The 23584-nt window shown below is 38.7% G+C and overlaps 1 protein-coding gene across 2 annotated transcripts in view; it reads left to right on the top strand.

The window, feature by feature from the left end:
- The window catches only part of Cka (Connector of kinase to AP-1), a 57446-nt gene that overhangs the window by 15683 nt on the left and 18179 nt on the right, over positions 1-23584 (top strand). For both annotated transcript variants that reach the window (XM_076186695.1, XM_076186694.1), the window contains exons 8-9: positions 14435-14565; positions 23333-23511. In XM_076186695.1, the coding sequence (XP_076042810.1) occupies positions 14435-14565; positions 23333-23511 (310 nt within the window). The remainder of the gene's footprint in view (positions 1-14434; positions 14566-23332; positions 23512-23584) is intronic.

Below are 23584 nucleotides of genomic sequence, written 5' to 3'. Positions count from 1 at the left end.
ATTATTTTGCTCCAAATTTTATGAGTGGGTGAGCTTTGGGGGTCAGGGGTTGCCATATAATGGAGCAGTGAAGGTAAGGCAGCTTCAGCTGTTGGTTCTTGCTGTGGAGATGTTTTGTCTTGCTTCATCTTGTCTCTGACCTGAGCAATATGGTTGGTGTCAGGGATGACCCTTCATTCATGAGGATCTAAGATGGAACAACAAATGGGTTTTTGGATTAGGTGTGGGATGGGTGTAGGGTGAGCTTGTGTTTTGACTTAACCACCCACTTTGTAGATGGTAAGGCTTTTTGGTACATATATATGTGTACTACCAAAGCACAATATAGATTTTTTTTATTGCAAATACTAAGTGATTTTATAGAGCTGAAAGGGGGAAAACTCCAGTGTGAATTTGGTGTAGATCAGCTGAGACCACATTCAGGCTGTGGTGTGCCTCTCAGAATAATAGAATCCTTAAGCATTTGATCAGCCCGATCTGCCATCTCCTTTTCCACCCCCTACTCTTCTCCTCACCTCCTCATTTCTCACTCTGTCCAACCTGGTAACCCCAAGCATACTTCTCACACACTTCATCTCAAACACGGGGTTGATGAAAGAGTATTGGGATGGTTTGGACATGCAGAAAGAACAAGTGAAGAAAAATTAGTAAAAGAGGTGTGGAAGGTAGAAGTAGAGGGAGTGAACTTGAGGGGACGACTAAGGATGAGATAGATGGGTGGGGTGAAAAGGGTTTAGAGCAAGAAAAGAATGTCTGTTGAGCAAGGAAGGGAGAAGGCAAGAGAGAGGGATGAATGTAGAATTGCTCTGTATAGGTGATGCTGTGATTCTAGGAAGGGAATGGGCAGGGGATTGGGAGGGGGGCAAGGAGTGGTTATGTGTGAATGATATTTTGATGCAGCCTAAAGGGATTTCTCCCCATCTGTACTTTCTGCATGAGGGGACAGAGAGGGAGGGGGGTCACCAGGTAAGTGAAACAGCCTTGCTGTGGATATGCTGTGTCTTGCTGCATTGCTTCTGACCCAGGGCAGTGGGTAGGAGACAGGGATGACCCTTCATCCACAGTGAGCTAAGATGAGAGGGAGGAATGGGTGGTGGATAGAAGTGGAATGGGTGGGAGTGGGTACCTGCTTTTTGACCTGGCTACCTCTCTTGTAAAGTGTATACAGATACATAGATAGCATTTGATGGCATCTGTTCAGTGCATCATGTCACAAAAAAATAAACAGATAGCATTTCAAAACTGATAGACTGTAATTTGAAAAGATTGTACATACCTACATGCATACATATACCAAGGGCTTTATCCCCCTCACAAAGGAGGTAGCCAAAGTCAAAAGGCATAATTCCACTCCCACCCATTTCATTCCCACTCATTCCACCTCTACCACTCCTCACACCCTCCCTCTCATCTTGGCTCCTTCTGGATGACAGGTCATCCCTGCATCTTGCCCATCACCCTGGGTTAGAAGCAATGCAGCAAAACACAGCACATCCAGAGCAAGGCTGATTCATTTAATTGACAGCCCCTCTTCTCCATTCCCTCATGCAGTAACATTGAAGATGGGGAGAAATCCCTTCAGGCTGTGTCAAAATATCATTCACACACAACCACTCCCTAGCCCCCCCCCATCCCCCACCCATTCCCTTCCATGCATCACAGTATCATCCATACACAGACATCCCCCTTTGCTCAGTGGCCCTTTTACCCTATCCATCCATCTCAACCTTGGTTGTCCCCTCATGTTCACACCATCCAACTCTGCAGTGCATTTTTGTGTATGTAGTGGGCTTGCTGTACAAAATAATGGTTAAGAAAATTGTAATGATAGCCTTAAACTTTATTTTATGGTCATGGTTGAATTCAGGAAGGGATTTTTTTTTTTTTTTTTTTTCTTTTTCCTTCAAAGTTAGAGATCAGTCATAATGTACAGTTGTTGGTACAGATAAGGGGCACAGTGGTTGGACTGAAATGAGAGATATATAATTGTGTTTACATAGTAGTGCCCATGTGCCTGATGTCAAATATTATTAACAGCAATAGAGCAGTTGTTGTTGTTGTCGTTCCCTAGACTGTCTGTCCGAGCAGTCCTGTCTCCCCAAGGAATGCCACAGTCGAAACTGGGTTTTCCCACAAATCCTTTATAGAGTGTATGTTGTGTTGTTTGCGTGCATGATTGTGTATAATGCAGTCTTCCATTATGTGTTGTATGGTATGGAGTGAAGTGTTACATCCTGGGCAGCTGTTCACAATGCGGTCATCCATCCTCTTCTGGTAGCTTAGAAGTGCTGGGTGGTGGCTGCACCGCAGTCTGGCCAGGTGGACTCTGTCCATTCGTGGGAGAGAGGATTCAGAAGGGTGGATATCAGGGGGTCTGGCATGCAGCAGTGTGTTGTCTTTCAGTGTGTTAATGGAGCGGTGAGTGATATGATTATGAATATGTTTCCGGAGGCTGGTATTTGGTGGTTGTGGAGGATGAGAAGAGAGTGTCTGTGTGTGATACAGGTCTTTGGGTGTTGTTTTAATGTTTCTTGGTGTGTGTGGATGTTCTGCTATGTAACTCTTCTCATCAACTGGACAAAAGAACACAAATACATACCTCATCTCTACATCAACAACACTAATACCACACACAAACCCACCGAAAATTCTTGGTGTAACATACGATACATCCATGTCTTTCAAACAACACATCACAAACATAAAAAACAAATGCACACCTAGACTTAACACACTTAAGTCAATCGCTGGAACAACATTTGGACAAAACAAAGAAACTAATACAACAATATACAGACAATGCATACGCTCAGTGATGAATTATGCGAGTCCTGCATGGGCTCCTAATCTCAGTGAGACACACCACAACACCCTTCAAATCATACAAAACAAAGCCCTAAAAACAATTACAGGCTGCACAAATACAACACCTACAGACCATTTACACCATGAAACAAAAGTCCTCAAAGTCAAGGACCACCTCGACATGAGAGGCACACAAACACTTGCCGCAGCCACCACAAACACATCACACCCGCAATAGAGCAGTTGGTGGAGGTGGTGTGGCAGTGATGTCTTTGAGCTATGTTATCATAGTAATAGGAACCTATATACACATACATACATACATATACCAAGGCTTTTTCCCCCTTCCAAGGGAGGTAGCCAAAAAGGGAAAGGCATAAAACACTCCCACCCATTTCATCCCTAAATACACTCCACACCCCTCCCACCCTTCCTCTCATATGCTTGCCACATATAACTGTTCTAGCACTGTATCTGTTATGAGTACTTGTAACTACATCATTCTTGGATCATACATACATACATACATATACCAAGGCTTTTTCCCCCTTCCAAGGGAGGTAGCCAAAAAGGGAAAGGCATAAAAACACTCCCACCCATTTCATCCCTAAATACACTCCACACCCCTCCCACCCTTCCTCTCATCTGAGCACCTCCTGGATGACGGGTCATCCCTGCACCCTGCCCACCGCCCTGGGTCAGAAGCAGTGTCGCAAGACACAGTACATCCACAGCAAGGCCGCTTCATTAAATCGGCGACCCCCCCTCTCCGTCCCCCTTTGCATATAGGGCGAGGACGGGGAGAAATCCCTTCGGGCTGCGTCAAAATTTACTCACACATACTACCCCACCCCCCACCCCCCCGCCCATTCCTCCTCATGCAGTCACAACATCATCCACATACAACCATTCTCCACTCACCTCTGTCTTCCGTCCTCTCCCTTCCTTCCTCAACAGACATTCCCCTCTTCCCCAAAGCCCCCTTCACCCCATCCATCCACCTCATCCTAGGATGTCCCCTCATGTTCACTCCCTCCACATCTGCCTTCCATACCTCTTTTACTAGTCTTTCTTCACTCATTCTTTCCATGTGTCCAAACCATCCTAATATTCTTTCATCAACCCTATCTCCCAAATCCTTTTTCTTGGATCATACATACATATATATACCAAGGCTTTTTCCCCCTTACAAGGGAGGTAGCCATAAAGGAAAAGGTAGATGTATTATTTCTTGTCAATTAAGAAAAACATGCACATTATGAGAAGGGAGGCTGAGAAACATGCATAGTTTTGCTGTCAGATATTAAACAGGTATATATCATTGGTTGATAGTAGATGTAGTAGATAATAGTGATAATTATTTGCCTTGAATTTCACCAGCTTGAAACTCACAACCCCATAATGGCCAGCAATGGTACCCATACCCTCCCATAGGTCTAGAAAAAAAAATTGGATTCTTGGCTGTGTTGTATTGGTGTGGAGTTTTGTCACTGGCTTATAGTGGTAGGAAGAGGGGAGCAGTTGTTGGTTGTCCGATCACCTTATTTTGAAAGCTGGAGAAAGTGCATTTGAAGTAGGATAGAGACCTTTATCTCAGTTCAAAGTCCTAGCTCCAAGATGGAGGTGAGGGTATGGATAGGTTTTGAAAATGGGTGGCAGGGAGAGGATTCTCTCTGACATCTGTCTCAGGACCACCATTTGCATGTACCCATTGTTGGTTCCATGCAGTTGATCTTTTCTTATGGGTAAACAAAGACATGATTGCTCACAATGGAAGTAGTTGTAGTTTGATGGACAGTTTTATCTGGTGAACTCAAGTTGACTATGAAAAATCTTCCTTGTTCTTGGAAGCTCCTGATGCTGACTGTTGTTATTGCAGTCCTATGTTCTTGTATTTTTTATGTTGCTTTAGGTCACTTTAGATTATGTGAGAATCCGAAGTGATTTTATTTTAATTTTGCATGATTTTACAGCTTTTGATTAGTTAACTCATGCTTGATTAGTTCGTGTTTTAACCAAATACTAATAGGCTTAATTTCTTTACTTGGCTTTAGCATGCAGAAATGTTTTGGCTGTTTTTTCTGTGAAGATTGATTTTAGAAAGTTGTAGAAAAATTGCATTTGTCACTTTATTTTGCTGTTCTCCATATATATATATATATATATTTATACAGAGATTGTGTGTGTGCGTGTGTGTGTGTGTGTGTTTATTTACCTAGTTGTATTTTATGGGAAGGGGAGCTATGCTCCTGGTGTTCCGTCTTCATATCTCGTTTTATCTAGACTGTTTTTAAATTCGTGTATCATTTTTGCACACACCACATTCTCATCCAACTTGTTCCAAACATCTGTTACCCTGTGGGGAAAGCTGTTCTTTTTTAGGTCTCTTCTATAACTGTCTTTCTTGATTTTCTTTCTGTGTCCTCTTGTATCTCTACTATCCCATTTTATTAGATCCTCTCCATCAATAGTTTCTATTCCTTTCATAATTCTATAAATAGTTATCAAATCCCCCTCTTCTATGCCCTAATGTCTGTAGCTCAAGTTTTGCTAGTCTCTCCTTATATGATAGATCTGAGAGTGTTGGTGCCAATTTCATAATTGCTCTTTGTATTCTTTCAAGTTTTGTTATACATTTTTTTGTACTTGGTGATCACATTGTCACTGCATACTCCAATCTTGGTCTTATCAAAGTGACTAGTATTTTCTTCACCATTTCTTCGTCCAGGTATGTAAATGCCACTTTGATTGTTCTTATTAAATGATAAGTTTCTCCAAAAATTTTGTTTACATGTTTCTCAGGAGACATTCATAATAATGACTCCCAGGTCCTTCTCATTTTCTACTTTATTTCTCCCTCTGGCAATATATATGATCCCACTATTCTTTTTTTGCTTCTTCCAAATTCCATTATACTACACTTCTTAATATTGAATTCCATCTCCCACTTCCTACTTCATTCCCATACTTTATTGAAATCACTCTGTAGTGACTCACTATCTTCTACAGTGTTCACTTTTTTCAACAATTTTGCATCGTCTGCAAAGAAGCTCATATAACTTTCAATTCCTTTATCCATATCATTAATGTATATAGCAAACATTATTGGGGCCAGAACTGTTTCTTGTGGAGCTCCACTAATCACTTTATCCCAATTGTAGTGTTTGTCTCTTATCACCACTCTCATTTTTCTTTCATGCAAGAAATCTTCCATCCACTTCAGCAGTTTGCCCTGTATTCCTCCTGCAGTTTCTAATTTCTTTAGCAATTTCTTATGTGGCACCTTATCAAAAGCTTTTTTCAGGTCTAGAAATGCACAGTCAGCCCATCCATCTCTTTCTTGTATTACATCTATTCGCCTTGAATAGAAACACGTTAAGTTTGTGATGCATGACCGTCCTTGTCTAAATCCAAATTACTTTGGATTTAGTACTTTGTTTTTTTCCAAATGCCTTACCCATCTACTTTTGATAATTCTTTCACAAATTTTAGCTATTGTACTTGTAAGAGAGATTGGTCTATAGTTAGTAGGGTCTTCCTTGTTCCCCCCTTTATATATTGGTACTATATTTGCTCTTTTCCAATCTTCTGGAACTTTTCCTTCTTTCAATAAACTGCTTATTAGACTATGTATTTTGTCTGTTAGCTCATTCCTGCATTCTCTCAAAATCCAGTTTGCCATTTCACCTGGTCCATGCAATTTTCTGACATCGAGATTACTTAAGTGATTCATTATTTCATTCCTTGTTACCTCTATCTCTTTCATAGGGGGGACTTTCTCCTCCCACTCGATATCTCTAAGTTGTAACAGATTTAAAATGCTTATTCATAATTTCTGCCATTTCTATTTTCTCTGTGTATTCAACTCCTTGTTGTAGTTTCTCTAATTCTTGTTTGTTTTTCAGTTTGTTTACAAATCTGTAAAATAGTTTTGGTTGATCTTTACATTTTTCTATGACCTCTTTTTCATATTTTCTCTTTTCTCCTCTGCACACTTGTACATATTGATTTCTATAACTAGTATATGTTTTCCATTTTCAGGTCTTTTATATTTTTTCCATTTTATCCAAGCTTTATCCCTCTTGTCTTTTAACACCCTACATCTTTTGTTTTACCAACACTTTACATATCCTTTTTCTTGTTTTTGTCTTGGAACATACTTTTCCACTCCTTTATAAAAATTTTATCAAAATATTCCATTTCTCTTCTACTGTTGTTTCCTCCTTGTGTATTCTTTCCCAGTCTGCTTTTTTAAAGAATTCTCTTATTTTATCAAAATTTGTTTTTCCATACATCAATCTTCCCTTTCTATGTTCATTTTTTTCCATGTATTTTTCCTCATTTAGTTCTAGTTCAACCAATATGTGGTCACTTTTACTTATTGGCGTCTTATATTCAATCATATCCACTATTTCGGGTTCTGATGTGATTATTAGGTCCAGTCTCGATGGTTCTTTCTCATTTCTATACCTAGTATTCTCTTGTATCCATTGCGTCATTGTATGTTCTATAATCATATCAAGTAGTACATTTCCCCATAGGTCGTCTCCACCCTTCACTGTCATCTCTTCACAGCAGATTTCTTTACAATTAAAGTTACCCATTATAACTATTCTTCATTTATCTTCCAATATCATATTTAGTGTTATCTTTGTGTCTTCTAACATATTTTTGTGTTCTCTCTCTTCCGACAAAACCAATTTAGGAGGCACATAATTTACTACAAACTTCCTGCTCTTCCCATCCCTGTCCTCCACTTCCATCGTAATCATCTCTATTCTTTCCATATATGACATTCCTCACATTTATATCCTTCTTAGTCAGGAACATAACTCCACCCCCTTGTTTTACCTCTCTGTTTCTAATCCAGTAATTATATGCACCATGTACTACACTGTTGGGTGGTAATGGACCTTTCAATTTTGTCTCTACAATTCCCATTATGTCCGGTTCTTTTTCCTTCAGGTAATCATTCAGTTTGTTCAAGCCTGTTATTAAGCCATCTATGTTTGTGTAAGACACTTTTAATTTTCTGCTACTTCCATCATGTTTTCTGTTTAATTTCCATTTTTCGCTGCTATGAACTATTTCCTCACTTTCGTATCTACTACGCTCCAATAGAATTGATCTTTTTCTTAGCTTCTAGTCTTTTTTTTCTCTCATCCTCTTTCCTCTTTATTGATTTCTCTTTTTATCCATACCTGTTTATATTGATCACTGCCAGTTTCCCTGTTTTTGCTAAGATATTCTCTGCTGTCATTTGTGACCTAAATTTGATCTTAATTGGTCTGGTCTTATCTGTATTGTATTTCCCTATTCTATATATTTCTTAAATATCTTTCCCTGTTTTTTGTCCATCCTCTTGAACTACTTCTAATATCTTGTTTACCTTTTCCTTCTCTTTTACTCTCGTGGTCCTATTTGGATTATACTTCTCTTCCATCCCTAATATAATTATACATTTCTTTTTGTCCAATAAGTCTCTTACTGTATTCTCCTTATCTCTCATCACTTTGATATCTCTAAATATAATTTTGTTGTTCTCTTGAACTTTTCTCCAACCCTGTGCTTCATTTGCTATGGTCTCTTTATTCTCTTTATTATTATTCTTTAAATCCTCATTCTCATCTTTTACCTCTTGTAATTGTCTTTTTAATTTTTCTATTTCTTTAGTTTGGTTTTGATTCTCCTTCTTTAGTTATTCCAGTTTATCAACTCTTTGGGTAACTAATGTCAATTGGTCAAACCTAACCTCCCATGCTTCTTTCATTTTTTTAAATTTCTCTTTTAGATTTACTAGTCGGGGGAGGTTGTCACCTCCACCCTCAAATCCATAAAAGCAGTTATCATCTCTTTCCATTGATCTGCTATTATCTATATATCTGCTTTTGACACTTCTGCTTCCTTGTTCTTCCCCGTCTGTGTGTTCTGCACCCCTTTTGTTTACACCCCTTCAAACGTCCGGGGCCTGTTCGTCCCTTTCCTCATTTCCTTCCATTTTCCTCAGTAATCCTTCTCTTTCTCCTTTTTCTTCACCTTCCCTCTACACCATGAGCTTTCCCCTTCCCTATTAATACAACAAAGGTACTCCCTCATTGAGATCGATGAAACTTGAACTTTTCCTGGAGTTCCAAGCTTCGCTGTCACTTCGACCGACGTGTGTATGTATGTGTGTGTTTATTAGTTTACCTAATGGTATATAGCAGTGGTTCTTAACCCCTGGGTCGCCAAGCCATTTTATTGGGTCGCTAAGGGTTTGCAGAAAATAATTATTTTCCCACTACAAATATATTATAATTATATACTGTAATAATTAAAATACATGATGCCTAGTTTTAGGATTCTAAGCAGACCATGATTAAATAGAAACTCCAAAGCAGAAAATATATTTGAAGTGTTTTGAAATTTCAATGTATATCTATGTAGGCTTGGGTCGCGATGCTTGATTTGTGCAAAAATTTGGGTCGCTGCCAAAAAAGGTTAAGAACCACTGGTATATAGGGTTGGAGCTATATTCATGGGGTCTCATCTCTTCACTTCTCATCAAACTTTTCTTTAAATTCATTTATGGGGTCAGCAAGGATTATATTTTCACCCAACTTGTTCCATAGATATACACTTCTCTATGGATTGCTATACTTCCTAACATCTTTCAAACTATTATTATTTTTTTTTTTTACTATGACCCCTTGTTGATCTTTCATCCTATACTAGGGAATACTTTCTGACTATTTTTCATGTACCTTTCTAAGATTTGGGATCAATTTTTTTGCACTCTCTCTCTCTCTCTCTCTCTCTCTCTCTCTCTCTCTCTCTCTATCTATATATCTATATCTATATATCTATATATATATATATATATATATATATATATATACATATATATGATTTATTTATTTATTTATTTATTTATTTATTATTTTATTTTTTTTCCACTAGCTGTGGTGACAACTACACTACTGCATATTCTAGCCTTGGATGAATCAGGCTTTCATTGATTTTCTTCAGCATGTCCTCTTCCATGTAGTGAAATGGCACTTTCAGCAAATTATAGTTCTCTCCTTTTATTTTCTTTAATGACTTCCTGGCAATACATCATCCCTGATTGATCCCAAAGTCTCCTTTGCTTTTGCTATATGCTATAAATTCATTTTACATTTTGTATTCTTTTCTTAGTATTTTTACTTTGGCCTTATTCTAATATTTTTAATTCCTTTGTATTAGAATTCATATTCCACTTCTGAGTCCATTGATAAGTAAAGGACTTCCTTTAATATTTTGCAGTCCTTATGTGTGTGCATGTGTTTATGTATGTGTGTGTGACCATGTAGAACACTAGGATGAATCAGGTTTTTCATTAATTTTTTCACCATATCCTTGTTCATGAAGTTAAATGTTACTGTTATGTTGATCATCAATTTAAAATAGTCTTCTGTAATCCACTTTGTGCATATTTTTGGTGAAGAAGTATCCACAATCAATATACTAGGTTCTTGTGTTCCTTTGCTCTTGTAATAGTTTAATTTTACTTTTGATCATTTCCATTCCTGGCTCCATTCATATCTTGTATAGATCTTCCTGTAATGACTTTCATTCTTGTCTTTTACTTTTTCTGGAGACCAGATACTATTTTGTGTATTTACCTAGTTGTATTATATGGGAAGGGAGCTATGCTCATGGTGACCTGTCTTTGTATCTCTCAGCATCAAGTTTTTTTCTTAAAATCTTGAATATTGTTTGCACACACTGTTTCTTTGTCTAATTTGTTCCAAGTATCTATCACTCTGTGTGGGAAGCTATTTTTTTCAGATCTCTTCTGTAATTATCTTTTTTTAGTTTCTTTTCGTGTCCTCTTGTTTTTTCATTGTCCCATTTCAATAAGTCATTTTTATCTAAGATTTCCATTCCCTTCATAATTCTAGAGATAGTAAGTCTTCTCTTTCCCTTTTTTGTTTCCAGAGTTGGTAATTCTAATTTGGACAGTCTTTGTTCATATGTCATTTTGGAAAGAGTTGGTGCCTGTTTTGTTGTTGCTCTTTGTATTCTTTCTAACTTCTTTATATTCTTTTTGGTACTGGGTGTCCATAGTTTTGCTGCATACTCGAGTTATGGTCTTATTAGTGTAGTTAATTTTTGTTTGTTTTTATCATTTCCTCGTCCAAATAGGCAAATGCCACTTTAATTGACCTCAATAAATTATAGGTTTCTCCGACTATTTTATTGATATGCTTATCTGGTGTCATGTCTGCTGATCATCACTCCAAGGTCTTTTTCCAAGTTTACTTTTTTGACCTCTTCTTCACCAATTTTATAATCTTGATATTCTGTTTTTACTTTTTCCAAATTCCATTATACTACATTTATTGATATTGAATTTCACTTCCCACTTTTGAGTCCATTTCCAGATCTTGTCCAAGTCTTGTTGTAATGAGTTGCAATCCTCCTCTGTTTTTATTTTCTTTAGTATTTTTGTGACGTCTGCAAAGAAATTCATATAACACTCTACTCCTTCGTCCATGTCATTTATGTATATAGCAAACATGATTGGGGCCAGTACTAATCCCTGCAGGACACCACTTATCATTTCTTCCCAATTTGAGAATTTGTCTCTACTACTCTCATTTTCCTCCCAGTCAGGAAGTCTTTCATCCATTCCAATAATTTTCCTCTGATGCCACCTATTGATTCTATCTTCCTTACTAGTTTATTGTGTGGTACCTTATCAAATGCCTTTTGTAGGTCCAGAAAGGCACAGTCTGCCCAACAATCTCTCTCTTGTATTATGTCTATTAATCTTGAGTAAAAGCAGATCAAGTTTGTTGTACATGATCTTCCTTGTCTGAATCCAAATTGATTTGTATTCAGTCTAGTTTTTTGATGACCCTTTCGCAAATTTTTGCTACTGTGCTTGTCAGGGAGACCGGTCTGTAATTTGATGGATCTTCCTTGTATGTGTTTGTGTGTTTGAATGTATGTTTGTATATGTGTACACAGGTTTATATTTTGTGTTTTCTGAATAAAATGTTATATTCATACTTGTCCAACAATTGATAAGATGATAATTGAAGTGAATAGAGAGGTAGGGTTTGATAAGAAGCTATAGTATTTGTTATTAAATGTTACCCTTGCAAGTATTTGATAGAATAACTAAATGTGGTGTTTTCCCTCAAATTGCTTCATTGGACAAGAATAATCAGAAAAAAGTGCCAGTTTTCATGTTCACAGCAGAGGTCAAGATCAGTTTCAAACAAGTTGAAATACAGTTCAAGGGTAATGGGGAATTCTTAGACAATTATTTCATAAAGAGAAAATCCCTCATGACCAATGTTGGTGACACAGTGGAGGAAGTCATAGGTTGAAGTGCAGATTTTTTAAAATCAGTATTTCAATTTATTATATCTATTGTCCTATTCAGCAGTACTTTAGTTAATAAGTACTGAATTACACAGCAGTACATTAGTTTGAATGTAGTGCCTTGGACTGCAGTGTAAAAGTTGACTTGTAATGTTGTGCAACACAGTACTATAGTCTTTGTATTGTTCTGCTTTCCAGTATCTTGTTAAAGATGTGTTCTTGTTCACTGCAGTTCTTCTGACTTTATGCACTTGTTCAGTGCTGTATTTCATTCTCTTGTTCTGCTTTGTATTACAGTGATTAAAGTACTCTTGGAATGCACTGGAATCCAGTTCTCCAGTTTATGTACTGTATTACACTGCAGAATGGGTGCATAAACCACCAACCACTGCATCATGTATATGTACTTTTTTGCAGTCTTCAGTATACAGTACTACTTTGCAATGCAGGACTTAAGTACATAATTACTGCACCACCCTACAGAACCAGTCTCATAGTCTCTCAGAGATGTTGTACCTTCCACCCCTTAGACCATGTAACTTAGAAATGTCGAAATAATTGGCATTCATGAACTGCATGCTATTGCAGTTGTTTGAGAGCCAACCTGTGTGTAATGGTGGTCTGACAAGCATTTCACCATGTGGCAGTGAAATACAATCATCTTTATTCCCTGGCATCCTCAGCACACTGCCTTTTGATAATGTCTCATTAGTCTTACCAATGAAGTACCATGGCTGTCAAATACTACATGCTATTGCTGTCATGTAATGTTTTGCACTGCTGTAGTGAAATGAAAAAGTGTATTGCCTTGCATAGTAGTACTGGGGACTAATGTCCTGTGTTGCACTGCAGCACTGGAGATGTACTTGTACTGTCTTGCGGTGCAGTACAAGAATTACGTTACCTTGCTCTGCAGTACTAGAGCCCAGCATGTGTGTCCTGCACTCTAGTATTGCAGTCACTCAAGTTTTACCTTGCACTGCAGTACTGGAATCCTGCATCAAATGTTGTGCACTTTAGTACTGAAGCTGTTCATGTACTAACTTCGCTCCCACAGTACTCAGGCTTGGTCCATAAAGTTGTGCGCTGTAGTACTGGAGGCATACATGTACTGCTGTGCTCTTCAGCACTTTAGTGATACTTATACTGCATTGCTCTGCAGTATTTGGTTCATGTATGTACTGCCTTACACAGCAGTACGTGTACCATGCATGTACTTCCTTGCACTGCAGTAATACCTGTACTGACTGCGTTGTGTTATGTGGTGTGTAGCAAGTGGGCTTGAGGAGGAGGAGGTGGTGATATTGGCACCACACAGGGACTCCTCTCAGTCAAGGGGGAGCTCCCTGGGGGAATGGGGCATGGGCGGCATGGCAACCCCCCCGCCCCTGGAAACCCTGAAGGCTCGCTACCGTGCTTCCAGGGGGATAAGCAAGTCGGGGGATGGGCAGACACCGTCCTCCAACCCCCCCAACTACTCCCAGCCCAGTAAGTCAGGTTTGCCCCATATTAAGTTTGTTTCAGTTCTCCTTCCCGAGCTGGCTTGTCATTGTAAGGGGCTTGGTGTGCTTATTCCTCACATCCCATATTATTGGCACTCTTGACAGTGGGCACTTGCACTGCTGCACGGCAACCCAAGTGGGTGGCAGCATACGAGTATTTAAGCATGATGAAGCTTTGCATGTACTGAATGAATATTGATATAGTGAAATATGTAAATGAGGTATGGATAATTTTTTTGATGTGGCTTTATCCTATGTTAATTTGGTTTAATCAAGCAATAGATATTTTGCTTGAGAATTGCTGATGGACTGAGATATATGGGTTTAAATGGTTTTAGCTTCATTTTCATGTGGCACTTGGTTAGATAAATACCCTATGGTGCTTAAGGGGATGGAGGTGTTTCTGGCGTTCATAATAGCCTTCATTTCAGTTCTTCTTGCTCTCCATGTTATTTGGTTGCTGCTCTATGTACTTAGAGAGTAATGCAAAATGATTTTATTAGATTCTATGTTGTTTCAAGTTTCAGAAGTTCTCATCACATAAGAAAAAAAAAAAAAAGAGATTGCTCCTGTCACTATTTTATTGATTTAAGTCTTTAAGATATGCAATATTGATTATTATGAGTATCTTTTAATCTTTTTCCCCAAAATGGACATTTTAAAATACTATAGTTTTCCCAGCTGTTGTAAAGCTCATGAAATATTTTTGTAAAGTTGAAATGCTGTTTTCTCTTTGTGAATACAGGTAATTAACTAATTGTCTCCTCCCAAAGGTGTCCTTAGTTTTGGCCCAGGCTCAAGGCGGCCATTTGTTGGAGGGCCTGGAGGTGAAGAAGATGCCTTGGAAGGATTAGGGGAACTAGCCCAATTAACAGTCACTATTGATGCAGATTCTGGCTATGATGTAAGTATTACTGTGATTTTGATACTGACATGGAGGTGGTGTGTTGGCAATGGTTGAGATTTTAAAGGAATGTGGTAATAGATATCATGTTCCATATTTATGTGGTTGTATTGATGGTTTAGGAAGCTTGTTGGCTGAGTGGGTTAGGGCATCGTTACTTGCAGTAACGAGGGGATGGTGGTTTGAATCCTGCCACTGGCGAAGTTGAATCAAGGGCATGGTTCATTAAATTCCGCGCTACAAAGTCCTCTGTGGGGGGCCCACAGAAAGAATGAGTAAAGAAAGATTAGTAAAAGAAGTGTGGAAGGCAGAGGTGGATGGGGTGAACATGAAGGGATGACTGAGGATGTGATGGATGGATGGAGTAAAAGGAGCATTGAGCAAGAGGGATATGTCTGTTGAGGAAGAAAGGGAGGAGACAGAAGATAGGGGTGAATGAAGAATGGCTGTGTATGGATGATACTTTGATGCATGGAAGGGAGTGAGCTTGCTGTGGATGTGCTGTGTCTTACTGCATTGCCTCTGGCCCAGAGCAATGTGCAAGATGCAGGGAAGACCTGTCATCCAGGAGGAGCCAAAGTGAGAGGGGTGGTGAATGGAGATGGAATAAGTGGATATGAAATGGATGGGAATGGAATAATAACTTTTGACTTAGACTACCTCCCTTGTAAGGGGTAAAAGATCCTTGATATATGTATGTAGGAACCTTTCTCAAATATGGACTGATATGAATGAATGCAAAGGGATGGTTGAATGGAGTGATTGTAATCATGTCATAGTATGGAACAGAGACTTGGAATGCCTTGGAGGCAGAGAGAAACGGACCAAATATTTTTGAGATGAAGTGTTTGAGAATATGAGTCACAAGAATTGAGAGTGAGAAATGTGGTGATGAGGCAAAGAAAAGGAGTGGAAAGGAAGCTGTCATTTATGTTAGATCAGAGAGCGATGAGTTGGTTTGGACATATGGAAAGAATGAGTGAGGAGATGGTAGGAAAGTGTGTAAAGTAAATTGAGTGAGCTGGAGAGGAAGGCCGAGAACAAGATGAATGGATGAATGAAGGTAAAGGGGGCATGTGAAAATATCTGTCGAGAAAAGTGTGCAAAAGATGGATGTGAATGGAGGGAGATTATGAAATGATGATATAACATGAAGGGATGTTCTTCTCATTTACTTTGTTAATTATTTTGAGTAGGTGTGGATGGGGTCACCATATGGCAGTCCTCTAACTCAGGTGTTTCACCATCATTCATCACTTTCACTGCTCATTGTATCCTCTTTTCGTATAGCTTGTCATTCTGCTCTCCCATCAGACATTTTTGTGACATCTTTCACTGACATAATCAAATCTTTTCTATTATCTTTAACTTTCACCAGCTCCCCAAAATTGTCAATGTATTTTTCTCAGAGTGCTTATGCTTCCATTAGCATCAATCTAACAGGACCCTTTACATTCTTCTTCAAGAGACCTGGGGCATCAGATAGATTCATGGACCTTCTCTGTACTTGACTTGCCCTTAGAAGAAGGGTGGCCAAGTTGAAGCATACGCTCACCCTACACTTACACATATACATACATATATACATATATATAATATATATATATATATATATATATATATATATATATATATATACATACATACATACATATACCAAGGCTTTTTACCACCCTTGAAAGGGGGAAAAAGCCTTGGTATATGTATGTATGTATATATATATATATATATATATATATATATATATATATATATATAAAAATACATACATATACATATGTGTATTTATTTACCTAGTTGTATTTTACGGGACAAGAGGTATGCTTGTAGTGACCTGTTTTCGTATCTCTCTGCATCCAGTTTATTCTTAAAGTCATATATAGTTTTGGCACTCACTGTTTCTTCATTTAGTTTGTTCCAGACATCAATCACTCTATGTGGGAAGCTATTCTTTTTCAGGTCTCTTTTGTAACTGTCCTTCTTTAGCTTCTTTTTGTGTCCTCTTGTTTCTCTTCTGTTCCATTTTAATAATCGTCTCTATCGAGAATTGCCATCCCTTTCATAATTCTGTAAATGGTCAACAAATCACCTCTTTCTCTTCTCTGTTTCAGTGTTGATAGATGTAATTTCTCCAATCTTTGTATGTCAGATTTGATTGTGGAGGTGCTATTTTTGTCACTGCTCATTGGATTCTTTCTAATTTTCTTATGTTCTTTTTTGTGCTAGGTGCCCATAGTGTTGCAGTTTAGGTCTTATTAGTGTAACCACTATTTTTTTAACCATATCCTCGTCCATGTACCGTATATACTCGTCTATAGGTCGAAATCTTAAGGAATTTTTTTTAGGCCAAAACCTAGGGGTCGACCTATACACAAGTAATAATCTTGTTAGGTTGAAATCCAGACATGACAAGAAAGGCTTGGAAGAACTCTTACCTTTTCTTTAGGTTCAGAAATCAAAATATTTACCTACTAAATACTACCAGTAAACAATGGGTACATAAAATACACGGTACGTACTAAAACATTTAAAATTCCTTCTAGAGACGGTAACCCCATACTGTGGTTTTACCTCTTTGTTAAATTTCTTAACACAGGCGAGCTTATTATATCATGTATACTATTACAGTACCCATAATTGTTTAAAAAAATAATGAAATGCTGTGATATTCTCAATTTTTTTTATTTTTTGTATAGTTTAGTTTTGACCATGGGCGCAATATAGCAATAGAAAATTAATCATTAACTTTATAAATTAAAATGTATCAACGTAATATGCAATTTTGTGGGCGGAAGTGAAAATGAAAAATACCTTGCCACAAGCATAGGATCGGAACGCCATCTTGTCTGTCAATTGACGGCCTCTGTGCTTCCAACAGTACCTCGCCAGGTACATTTTCTTGAAGGAATGTTATGGAGCGGAGATACATGCATTCCTTCAAGCTGCAAGAACTTTGTATAGCCAGCAAGCTAAGTGGTTGAAAAGCCCGCCAACTTCTCATTTCTTCGTCGTCGGCATGTATCATAACAAATATGACGTACTATTCGTCCGACACGACTTCATTACTTACGAAATGTTTTAGCATCTTTCTTGTTTTTTTATTTCTGATCACAAAATTGCATATTACGTTGATACATTATAATCTACAAAATTAATAATCAATTTTTATTGCTATGTTGCGCCCTTGGTCGAAACTAAAAATTTACCTAAATTTAGCTTTCTACATGGTATATGTTATTGTTTCCATTACCAAAACAATGCATGGATCTCACCATCACGAAAACAAACTGTTCAGTATTGCCAACGTGTTACTGTTACAGTGACACATGGTATAATCCTAAATATTTTAACTGAAATCCACCAAAATCGTTTTCCTTGATGTCGTCATCTTCACCACCAAACAGCTCCTCCCACTCACTTCTGTGTCGAGTATCGTCATACGAATCAACCTCATCAGCCATAGGAACATCAACATCATCTTTCTCCTCCACATTATCATTAGCCTGATCATCCGCACAGTTGAGATTACAAGACTAACTCTGAGTGTTGGTTAAATTTTTTTCTAACGAAACACGCCTAGCCAGTTTATTCCGAATACCGTACTTGGCAATCTGTTCAAGTTTTTCACTCTGCTGAAATGGCAATTTCAGTGAAACTTATTAAATATTAAAATCAGTGAACTTGAAAAAAACATAAACCAGAATACATCAGAATTAATGAAGTGAAAAAACCATAATAATCAATTGCTATACCAGGCAAGCCATGCTACTTCAAAGCATTAAGGCAGTGGAATGCTCACAGCACCAAAAACAAAAACAAACCACTCGACCTATACATGAGGCATATGGAAAATTCCAGATTTTTTGGCCAAAAATGGGGGGTCGACCTATACACGAGATCGACCTATAGACGAGTATATACGGTAGTCGAAGGCCACTTTCATTGATCTTGATGATATGATATTAATAATTAATTTAAGTCTCTCCAAATAATTTATTGACATGTTTATCAGGTGTCAAGTCACTTGAGATGATCACTCCCAGGTCCCTTTCTGAATTGACTTTTTTGACTTCCTCGTTTCCAATTTTATATTGACCTGATACTCTATTTTTGCTTTTTCCAAATTCCATTATGCTACATTTCTTAATGTTGAAGTTCATCTCGCATCTCTGGCTCCATTCCCATATTTTGTCTAGGTCTTCTTCTAATGATCTGCAATCTTCTTTTGTTCTTACTCTCTTGAGTAATTTGGCATCGTCAGCAAAGAAGTTCATGTAACAATTTACTCCCTCATCCATATCATTTATATATATGGCAAACATTAAAGGAGCCAATACAGAGCCTTGCAGGACGCCACTCTTCACATCTTCCCAGTTCGAATTTTTGTCTCTAAGTACTACTCTCATTTTTCTCCCAATTAAGAAATCCTTCATCCATTCCAGTAGCTTACCTTGTATTCCTCCTATTATTTCAATTTTTCTTATTAATTTTTTATGTGGTACTTTGTCAAATGCCTTCTGCAAATCCAAGAAGGCACAATCTGCCCAGCCATCTCTTTCTTGTATTATTTCAAATAATCTCGAGTAAAAGCAAATTAAGTTTGTGGTACACGATCTTCCACTTCTAAATCCAAATTGTTTAGGGTTTACTATTTTATTTTCTTCCAAGTGTTTAGTCCATTTGTTTTTGATGACTTTTTTTGCATATTTTTGCTACTGTGCTTGTAAGGGATACTGGTCTGAAGTGTGTGTGTGTGTGTGTGTGTGTGTGAATGGAAGGGTGGTGAGCTAAACACAGAACAGTTGGAGTTTTATTCACTGAGTGAATAAAACTCCAACTGTTCTCTGTGTTTAGCTCCCTGCCCTTCCACTCATTTGTCTTCCATACATTTTTTTTCTTTTCTTTTTTTCTTTCTTTCTCAGCTGACATCCTGAGGTCCCATTATCTCCATTCACCTCATTCTTTGTCTTCCTTTCAATTTTACTCTGTCCATATCTGCTTCCCACACTCATTTTGATTGTCATTCCTTGTTCATTCTTTACATATACCCAAATCATCCTAGAACTCTTTGATCTATTCTACCCAATAGTTCCTTTCCTACACATTTTTCATGCTAACCGTCCCTACAATGCCTATCATTCTTCATACAACCTTCTCTTTGTATTTGTCCTCAGATGCTTGTTTCTTGTTAAACTTTTGATTCCCTCCAGATGTTTTATTTGCCTCATTTACTTTATAATTCACCTCCAATTCAACTCTTCTGTTCAATGCAACATGTGACAACCATATACTTAAAACTCTCCATTTCCTCAAGTGTTTCGCCCCTCAAAGTTGTATCATACTTGCCACCATAATTATTATTATTATTATGATGATTATGATTATTATTATTATTATTATTATTATTATTATTATTTTTTATTTTTAGAGAGGGCGAGGGAGAGAAGGGGTGGCTATACTAATAAGTGAAGAGATAGGTAAACATGTAGTGGAGTGGAAGGAGGTTTCTTCAAGGATAATGTGGATGAAGGTGAAACTGGGAAAGGAGATGTGGGTTTTTGTAAGTGCATATGGGCCTGATAGTGAGAAGAGTGTAGAAGAAAGGGAGGCTTTTTTGATAGATTTAAATGAGTGCATAGAGGGATTAGGGAGGAATGTCACTGTAGTAGTATTGGGAGACCTTAATGCTAGGGTAGGAAATGAACCAGTTGACGGAGTGATTGGGAAATGTGGAGTTCCAGGTAAGAATCGTAGTGGAGAGTTGATAGTGGAGATGCGTCTAGAGAATTGATGATAGCAAATACAGTGTTTCAGCAGAAAATCAAGCATAAGTACACATGTGAGAGGGTGGTGGATGGAAGGGTGGTAGATAGAGCATTAATGGACTATGTAGTGGTAGATAGGAGTAAAGTAGGAAGAGTTAAGGATGTACATGTCCTAAGGGGAGAGAGTGGGGGAATATAAAATAATTTTTTGGTGGAAGGTAAGTTGAGAGTGGAGAATAGATGGAGAAAGAGGAAAAGGACAAAAGGTCGGGAGGTGCTTAAAGTGAACTCTTTAAATGAAAAGGTATAGGAGGAGTACAAAAAGAAGCTGAAGGAGGAGTGGGAGGGAGTGAAGGATAGAGTAGAGCAAGGAGTGGAGGAGGAATGGGGATGGTTCAAGGAGGGAGTCACAAAGTGTACAAAGATAGTGTGTGGAACAAGAAGGATGGGAGGAAATAGAAGGAAGGGTAATGAATGGTGGGATGAGGAAACAAAGAAGGTTGTAGAAGAGAAGAAGCAAGCTTTCACAGATTGGTTACAAAATAGGATGAGGGAATCGTATGAGAGGTACAAAGAAAAGAGAAGTGAAGTAAAGCACAAAGTAAAGGAGACAAAAAGGAGAGCAGATGTGAAATGGGGTAAGAGTATGACAGAAAATTTTGTAAGTAATAAAAAGATGTTTTGGAAATAAATTAAGAGAGGAAGAGGAGGTGAATCAAGTAGAGAAGAAACGGTAAAAGGGGCAGATGGAGAGATGATAATGGAAGATAATTCAGTAAAGGGAAGGTGGGCAGACTATTTTAGGGAGTTGCTAAATGTGAAGGAGGTTAGGAAGGGAAAGATAGTTGCAGTGGGAAGTGCTTAGAAAATGACTGTGATGAGTGAGGAAAATGAAGGAGAAATAAGGAAGGATGAAGTGAAGGCAATTGTTAAGATGATGAGAACAGGCAAGGCACCTGGACTGGATGGATACCATGCAGAATGTCTAAAAAAAAAGGAGGTACAGTGATGGTGGACTGGCTGGTGAGATTATTTAATGTTTGCTGGAGAGAGGGTAGAGTGCCGGAGGACTGGAGGAGTGCCTGTATAGTTCTACTTTACAGGGGAAAAGGGGACAAGTGTGAGTGTATAGTTTCAGAGGGATTAGTTTAAGTGTAGTTGGGAAGGCTTATGGGAGGATCTTGATTTAGAGGATTAGGAAAGGAACAGAGGGAGTAATTGGTGAGGAACAGTGTGGATTTAGGATAGGAAGAGGTTGTGTATATCAGATTTTTGTGGAATGACAGATATGTGAGAAAGCTATAGGAAAAGGTAAGGATGTTTTTTTTACTTTTATGGATCTGGAAAAGGCTTATGACAGGGTAGACAGAAATGCACTGTGGGAGGTTTTGCAGATATACGGGATAGGAGGAAAGCTTCTAGGAGCTGTCAAGAGTTTTTACAAGAGTAGTAGAGCTGGTGTCAGGATTAGAAATGGAGAGAGTGAGTGGTTCTTGGTAAAGGTGGGACTTCGTCAGGGATGTGTTATGTCACCCTGGCTGTTCAACTTATACATGGATGGGGTAGTGCGAGAGGTAAATGCAAGGGTGGTGGGTCAGGGATTGGAGATGGTTAAAGAAAATGGAGAAAAGTGGGAGGTGAGCCAGCTGTTGTTTGCTGACGACACTGCACTTGTGGCAGGATCGGAGGAGGGACTGAGGAAGTTCGTGACAGAGTTTGGGACATTGTGTAAAAGAAGAAAGTTGAAGATAAATGTGGGTAAAAGTAAGGTGATGAGATATACAACGGGTGAAAGTGGCAACAGACTGGAAGCGACTGGAGGAAGTGGATAGTTTTAGATATTTGGGTGCGAATGTGGCAGGAAAGGGAGGAGTGGAGGTGGAGGTAGAATGTAGATTGAGAGAAGGGAGTAAATGTCTTGGTGGATTAAAAAGTGTGATGAGGAATAGACATTTGGGAATGGAGGCAAAGAGGAGATTGTATATAGGAGTGATTGTGCCAACAGCACTGTATGGGGCAGAAACATGGTGTTCCATGTTAAGAGAAGGAGTTTGAATGTGTTTGAGATGAGGTGTCTGAGAAGTATGATGGGGGTTACTAGGCTAGATAGAGTGAGAAATGAGGAGGTGGAGAGAACAGGGATGGTAAGGGAGCTGGCAGATAGGGTTGATGAAAGAGTATTAGGATGGTTTGGACACATGGAAAGAATGAGTGAAGAAAGACTAGTAAAAGAGGTATGAAAGGCTGATGTGGAGGGAGTGAACATAAGGGGGTGACCTAGGATGAGATGGATGGATGGGGTGAAAGGGGCTTTGGGGAAGAGGGGAATGTCTGTTGAAGAAGGATAGGAGAGAAGAGAAGACAGGGTTGAATGGAGAATGGTTGTACATGGATGATGATGTGATGCATGAGGTGGAATGGGTGGGTGGATAGGGGGTGAGGTAGTATGTGTGAGATAAATTTGATGTAGCCTGAAGGGATTTCTCCCCGTCTTCTCCTTTTCTGCATGAGGGGACTGAGAGGGGGTGACGCCGATTTAATGAAGCGTCCTTGCTGTGGATGTGCTGTGTCTTGTGACACTGCCTTTGACCCAGGGCAGTGGACAAGATGCAGGGATGACCCATCATCCAGGAGGTGCCAAGATAAGAGGGAAAGTAGAGGGTGGAGGGGAGTGGAGTGTATTTAGGGATGGAATGGGTGGGAATGGTTTTTATGCCTTTTTCTTTTTGCCTACCTCCCTTGTAAGGGGGAAAAAGCCTTTGATATATGTATGTATTTATTTATTTATTTATTTATTTTTATCACGTTATGTTATTTTCTTCCCCAGATATACTCTACTTTCTCCTCTCCTTGCAAGAAAGACGAGGGGCAATGTAATTAATGATCATGACACACACCCTTCTGAACTGTCACCATCTGCTTCAGTCTCCTTAGAGTCAGTCACAAGGGCAGGGGTGTGAAATGGGAAATTGAAATAATTTTCTACTTTGTTTACTTTGCAGCCAATTGCTTCAACCAAAGAGAACTTCCGCAAGACTTGGACTGCCAAGTATACTCTGCGGTCACATTTTGATGGCGTGCGGGCATTGTGCTTCCACCCACAGGAACCCGTCCTCATTACTGCCTCCGAGGATGCAACGCTTAAGCTCTGGAACTTGCAAAAGACTGTTCCAGCCAAGAAGTAAGTCAGTTATGTATGAGTGAGGTGTGAGGTATGTCTTAGGGAAGGGTGTAACATGATTGATTGGAATGTG

Source organism: Oratosquilla oratoria, chromosome 6 (genome assembly GCF_046742065.1).
Source record: "Oratosquilla oratoria isolate Oo_2021 chromosome 6, ASM4674206v1, whole genome shotgun sequence".
Lineage (NCBI taxonomy): Eukaryota > Metazoa > Arthropoda > Malacostraca > Stomatopoda > Squillidae > Oratosquilla > Oratosquilla oratoria.
The sequence above is the reverse complement of the archived record's forward strand: the minus strand, read 5'-3'. Positions and strand labels throughout refer to the sequence as shown.